The sequence below is a fragment of the Myotis davidii genome, unplaced genomic scaffold, assembly GCF_000327345.1.
Source record: "Myotis davidii unplaced genomic scaffold, ASM32734v1 scaffold227, whole genome shotgun sequence".
Classification (NCBI taxonomy): domain Eukaryota; kingdom Metazoa; phylum Chordata; class Mammalia; order Chiroptera; family Vespertilionidae; genus Myotis; species Myotis davidii.
This window is the reverse complement of record NW_006298519.1, coordinates 713463-720185: the sequence shown is the minus strand read 5'-3', so window position 1 is coordinate 720185 and position 6723 is coordinate 713463. Positions and strand designations below refer to the sequence as shown.

Below are 6723 nucleotides of genomic sequence, written 5' to 3'. Positions count from 1 at the left end.
GCCCTCTGCACATCTCCCACTGGGGATGTGCCTGCAACCGAGGTACATGCCCTTGACCAGAATCGAACCTGGGACCCTTCAGTCCGCAGGCCAACGCTCTATCCACTGAGCTAAACCGGTTTCGGCTGGGTGGTGCTTTTTGCATCCTAAGGATCTCTGCCCATGCGGACCCAGGACTGTCCCATAGGACTTTGTAACTTTGCTCTCCTAGTTGGGGCACGGCCCATTTGGAGTCCATGTTTACGTATACAGTGAGGTCAACGCTCATTTTTTCCCATTTGTATATTCCAAGCTATTATTCTTAATGAAGTTAGAAACGTCCTTTCGATTATTGATGGTTGTCTCCTCAGGACTTTGTAGTTCACTAGTGCTATTTAGTTTCTGCTGAATAGCATTTCGGTTGTTTTCTTCCTTTTCTGCCACTTTTAAGGGGGGAATTGGAAGAGACGGTACAACTGGGAGGCGATGATGGAGTAACTAAGAACAGTCCTCACCCCACCTGGGGAGCTGGGTGCCCGCGCCTCCTCTGCGAGGCCCTCCAGCACCACCCCGGAGCCAACCTCACAGCTCTGGTCCGAACCCACATGGACCGGACCAGACCGGCAAGGCCGCCCGTGAAAGCCACAGAGGCAAGTCAACTCGTGAGGTTTCAGGAACGAACTGTTACTTTCCAGAATGACTGAGGTGACTTGGTTTCTTCTTGCTCTTTCCTCCAGCCTGGGCTGCCCTGAGTTCCGCTTCCCATCTCCAGCCGGATCATCAAGGCGCCTGACTCTCTGTGCTACTCGGCCCGCCCCCCAACAATTGCTGGCTCCCTTACCAAGGGCGTCCCTGCCAGGAACTAGGCAAACTGTGGGAGTGCTATCATCTCCCTCCCTCCCTGGCTGCTTCTTCAAAGGCCCTTCTTGCCACCTGAAGTTACATTTGCTGATTGTCTACTGGACGGGAAGACAAGCCCCCCGGGTCCTTGCCCCTGGTCACCGCTGTATCAGAACGGCTCACCCAGGGCACGGGGAGGTACTCTGTGCACCTCTGTTTTCACTGGTTTCCAGGCTCTGCCCACCATTCTGGGCAAAGCACTGGAGGCAGATGGCAACACGATGGACATCCCTCTTAATAGACCGAGTCAGGGGGCATTACATGCGACTGGTGATCAATTCGGTTTGTAGCTACCCGATATAATAAAAGGCTAATATGCAAATTGTCCATATGGGTGGGAGTTTAACTGACAGGGAGTGACATGTGTGCTGACCACCAGGGGGCGGCACAGAACATGGCGGGCTTCAGCGACAGGGCAGGCAGCCAAGGGAAGGGAGGCCCAGCCCACAGCCCCTAGGGACCCTAGCTGTGCACAAATTTCGTGCACTGGGCCTCTAGTTCTTTCAATAAAGTTTTATGAAAGTTTAATACAGTGTAAACCACCTAAGCACACTTCCCATTTCTCTGGTGCGGGTGACACTGGAGATGCTTCAGGTCCTGGTTCTGACCAGCCCAGCTCGTCCGCTTCTCTGTGTGCTTCCCATCAGCCCCCCAGCACCTTCTGTGGATGAAAGAATTTCCGTCCTTAAGACTGTTTTCCCCACCTGCTTCCTTTAACCCACTTCTCCAGGAGGATCTAATCTAAAAAACTACCTAAAATAGGTTCATTGCTCCAGTTTTGTGCTGCGTTATCATGACCCACCTGCCTCCACTATCCATGCTATGAATTACCTTAAAAATGCAGGAACGTTTTGCATTGCTTGGGCACGCTTTTAGTTTTACTTTGGGTTACCCACTATTTGTAGCACAGTGTAGGCTGCTCGGCAGGGAAAAGAATCTAAACTCTTAGGAATAGTTATTGCTTTAAGTTATACATTATTTTGAAGAAAAGGCTATCAGATGAAAAACCTAACTGATTTTCTTTAATCATCTCTCAGTGTCAGTGCACATGGGTCCTTGCAGAGGGCACCCTACCAACCAGCCTCCGCAGTCGACAAATCCACAGGCCTCAAGAAGAACCTGGTGCTGAGGAGTGCACTTCACCATCCTTAAACGTACTCTTCCTGTCTGTGTGAACTTCCCATTCATAAACTTAAATAGCCAATCTCGTAAACTTATTTGGGCACAAAGCAACGTTTGGATCCAGACTCTAAAATGCCCTAAGACCTTGGTGAGGCCCCTCAGACAAACATGGCTCTCTCCTGACGAAGTCACTTTTAAAAATGTGAGCATAAGAGCCTGGCCAGTGGGTCTGTAGTGGAGTGTTGACCCAGGAACCAAGAGGTCCCCAGTTTGATTCCTGACCAGGGCACATGCGCGGCTGTGGGCTCAATCCCCAAGGTGGGGAGTGCAGCAGTCGGCACATTGATGTTTCTATCCCTCTCCCTTCCTCTCTCTCTAAAATAAATAAAAACATATTCAAAATGTCAGTATAACACAGGTGTCTTGAGTTTTCAAGTAGAATGCTTCTCCAGCATTGGTGAGAAAGAACTACACACACACCAGTGGACTGCATTTTAAAATGCTCTTTTATTTGACACTCACAGATGTGTAAGGCATGTTCACGAGTCGGAAGTTATGTACAAGGCCCGTCTCTCATTTCCCTGCTGCTTTCTTTCCTCGGTACCTGCTGGTACAAACTGGTCCCTATGTCCCTTCCTGCCTACAGGTCTCGGGCATTAGGAACATGCAGACAAGGTGGCAGGAGAATCTGCTCCAAAACAGGGAATAAGCACCTACAGACCGTCACTGAGACACAAACTCACGGAGCAAGGCAGAGGAGGGCGACAGACCGGCTCATGAACTTGGGATTGTGAGCTTCCAGGGGCACAAAAAACACACAGAAAAATACACTGCTCCTTCCTGTCTGAGAGAAATGGAATGTGTCCAGATTCGTGTTTCTACGTTTACCACTGTCTACATGTCACTAAGGAGAACTAATTTTAACTGCTCCTACTGTAGTTAGTACAGGATGCATGCATTACCTCACACAAACACGGAGCGAGGTAGCAGGGACACCTTGAGGTTGCCAGTTACACAAGGGTCTGTTTTTGGTGGTGGGACCAGGAAGGGGATGGTGCTACCTGCTCCCCACAGTGCCTGCTGCTTAGACACCTGGCACCTGTGTCTAAGCAGGAAGATGCCACAGGAGAAGGTGAGGAGCCACAAAGCCAGCGCCACCTGCGGGTGGGATGAGGGGCACGGAGCCTCAATTTCAGGGGTAAGAGGCTAATACAAGAAAGTGGTTTATAATCAATTTTCAAAACTCAGATGCTATCTTTACACGACGACAAACACACACTTTAGAAATCTGCTTGTGGGAAAGGAAATAATTAGCATCAAAATCACACGATGTTTCACATGAGGAGAGTCTAATCTTTGGGTCTAATTCAGCCAAAATTTTAACATCAACTACATATGATTAAAGCGTGGTTTGCTTAAGCCCATCTTTAGATGCAGAATCTTTGAGGAGGCATGTTGGCGTGTTTTCAGGAACACTGACTCCTGTAAGAATTGGACAGGCCACGCACTCGAGGGCGGCTCTGGGGTGTCATACAGAGCCGTGGTCCCAGCGGCAGCCCAGCGCGTGAGAATGTGGTCACGCCAATTCCATCAGCCCCAGAGGGCTGTTACCCAAGTGGTTAATCAGAGCAGGGAATTACTATCAACTACATTAAAGATTTCCACTTATTGGCACTGTGACACAGTGCAAAGAATCTTCAAATGTCTGCCTTTTATATCAAAGCTGTATACTGTTATTCTTCCAGTTCACCGACCGCTAAATCCCCCTGGGTGGGCCTGACTACCTGGGGCAGCGGCGGCCTCTTCCGGAAGGTGCAGCTACTCTCCTGACGGGAGGTCACGGCCGAGGCAGGCGGGGCAGGTGCGCTGGCCTTTCAGACACTGCTTGAAGCACTGGAGGGAGAAAAGGAAGTCAACAGCGCAGGGGCAGAGTGCTCTGTGCTGCCCTCAGCAGGCAGCACGAACTTCACCACCAGGGAGGGGCCTGGAGCCCAGAGCTCAGGGCCACTGCAGCTGCTCAGGTTGGGAGCGCGGCCCAAGCCCGAGGAAACGCCACCACAGAACCTGCCCCGTGAACTCTGGGCCTCCCCCACCCCAGCTCCAGTCTTGGCGCTTCAGCGGCCCTGACCTCTAGAGCTGGCATTTTCATGTCCCTTGGACTCCCTCATCCAACCACTCACCCCCGCCTCAGCCCCCCGTCTGCCTGGCCCTGCACACCCAGCAGCTGGGTGTGTGACAGGTCTGAGATCCAGGTGTGACGACCTGCCACCCCCCCACCATGGAGCAGGACGGGCGCCAGATGGAAGTCTCCCAACTCCCCCAGTGAGAACCCTGCATTTACCCCCTCCTCAGGTTCATAAGCCCACGTGGCAGAGCCCTGAACTCTTCTAAAACCCAGCATCAGGGGTGCAGGACAAATGCTCACGGCACCCCAAACACCAAAACAGTTACCCACAAATCCCAGGAGGGTACAAGTCAGAATCGGCCAGGACTGGGCACTGGGCCCAGTCAGGTTGAGTGTTTCTCCTCTGAAATGTTGCCCCTGCCTCACGCTCTGCACTGAACTGACAAGCGTGAGTCTGGTTCCGTGTGCAAGAAACCGCCTGTCGGGTAGCTGGCCCTGCGCTCAATGTCCGCGCCTGCCTGGCCGATGGAGCCCCTGTGCCCGGCTCGGAGTGAGGGGCGGACAGGCAGCTCAGGGCACAGCCGGGGCCCAGGGCCTGTCCCCTCCCACAGCACCAGCCTGGAAGCGGACAGTGATGCTACACAGGATACGGGAAGTGCCCTGGAAACATGGGACGCATGGATACCCCGGGAAAAAACCCGTTTGTTTCCAAAATACTTCATAGTCAGGATGCACGCTCTGAGGGTGGCCAGGGAACGCTTACCCCCTTGTGAAACTTGTGCCCACAGCTCAGCGCACGCACATTTTTGGATTTGAACACCTCATGGCATATTTCACAGGAATGTGCACCCAGCGTCTGTGGAAACAAATGTGGCCAAGTAATAAATCACTAACTTCCTTTCACTACATAAACTTCTGACAAGTGTCTTCAAATACTTCTGCCATTAAATTGGCAAATTATTCCCATTGATAGCTAAGCAGACTAATAAAACAACTTGTTTTTATTTAAAAAAATTACTTACTGCCCCACCAGCGTGGCTCAGTGGTTAAGCGTTGACCTGTGAACCAGGAGGTCACAGTTCAATTACTGGTTGGGGCACATACCCGGGTTGTGGGCTAAATCCCCGGTGTGGGGTCTACAGGAGGCAGTCGATCAATGATTCTCGCTCATCATTGATGTTTCCATCTCTCTCTCCCTCTCCCTTCTCTATGATATCAATAAAAATATATTTAAAAATATTTATTTATTCTCATTTTTTAAAAATTAAATTTATTGGGGTGACATTGATAAACATGAACATATAAATTTAGGTGTGGGTAAAACAACTTATTTTTAAATAGCACTTCTTAGGAAAAAACATAAATGTATAAAAGAAAAGTATACTTTTAAAATTCTAATTTTCTCAGAGGAAAAAAATGTTTTATATGGTTAATGGATTTCCTGGTAAGTTTGGAACCAGATGAATATTACAAATTAATCCTGCATCTAATTTTCTAACAGCTGGCGACAGTAACGTAAATTACGACACCTCTACACTAGGGACTACTGTGTGGCCGAGTAAATCTTAATGAAGTTCATGATCCCTGACATAAAAGCTGGTCACAACAGGCCTCTGAGTAGAAGCAGGCATAGAACAGTGAGCCTCATATGACCACCAACTCATTTAAAACAACAACAACAACAGAGAATATGTGTACAGAGATGCCTAGAAAAGAGTCTGCGAAGATGTTAAGTGGTAACAGTGGCTCCTTCTGGTTAAGAGAGATTTAATTTTTCTCTGCTATTTTCTGAAGTTTCTATGAATGTGGATTAATTGTGTAAATAAAAACGAAAACAGACAGCTCACTCGGCACATTCGTGCCATCAAAAAAGCAGAGAGACAGCACCTGCTATTCACGGACGGTCTACAGGACAAGGAATTAGGTCTAGAAATAAGGGAAATGGGGCTAAACCATTGCTCCCATGGCTTAACAATGCTCTCCTAAAAAATAAGAAAACAGCGTCGCACATGCAACACTCACAGGGGCGTCTTCTGTCCTCTGGCCCCGGGCTTTGGGCGATGGTCCAGCAGTCACGGAGGGCGGGCCCTGGGCGGCCCCCATCCCTGAGGCAGTGGGGCTGGGCTCAGCCAGCGGCCTGTCCTGTCCTGGACGTGGCTGCAGAGATAATGCGGGTGGGGAAGGAAGTTCGTACCCATAAGCTTGCGCCCCTTGTCGTCAGGAACCTGCTCACCACCTCTGGTTGGAGCCTGTTTTGTTCCTACAAGTCTCACATCTATACCCAGGAGGACACAGGGGCCTTTTGCTGTATCTGGACGGACACTGACCTTTTGGCTTTGCTGTTCCTCCAGAATGTGTGCCGTCACCTTCTGAACAATTTCATCAATGCTCAGTCCTGACAGCGAGGTCTTGCTTTTGTTTCGTACTTTTCTAATAAAACCAGCAAGCTCGGTGCTGAAGGAGAAGGTGGGGAGAAATGAGAGCAGAACGTCAAAGCTTTCTACTGCTGAGAAGTATTATGTGCAAAAAAGTATTATGTGCCAATATCAACCCGGCGGCCAAGAGAAACAAATACACACAAACAAAAGGAACAGGCA

At 49.8% G+C, this 6723-nt stretch overlaps 1 protein-coding gene across 4 annotated transcripts in view; it reads right to left on the bottom strand.

The window, feature by feature from the left end:
- Positions 1-2489: 2489 nt before the first annotated feature.
- The window catches only part of TTC3 (tetratricopeptide repeat domain 3), a 95751-nt gene continuing 91517 nt past the window's right edge, over positions 2490-6723 (bottom strand). For all 4 annotated transcript variants that reach the window (XM_006774129.2, XM_006774130.2, XM_015570715.1 and 1 more), the window contains 4 exons: positions 6454-6580; positions 6149-6283; positions 4890-4982; positions 2490-3894 (listed from right to left, as the gene is read on the bottom strand). In XM_006774129.2, coding sequence (XP_006774192.1) covers positions 3820-3894; positions 4890-4982; positions 6149-6283; positions 6454-6580 — 430 coding nt within the window. In that variant the 3' untranslated portion in view covers positions 2490-3819. The remainder of the gene's footprint in view (positions 3895-4889; positions 4983-6148; positions 6284-6453; positions 6581-6723) is intronic.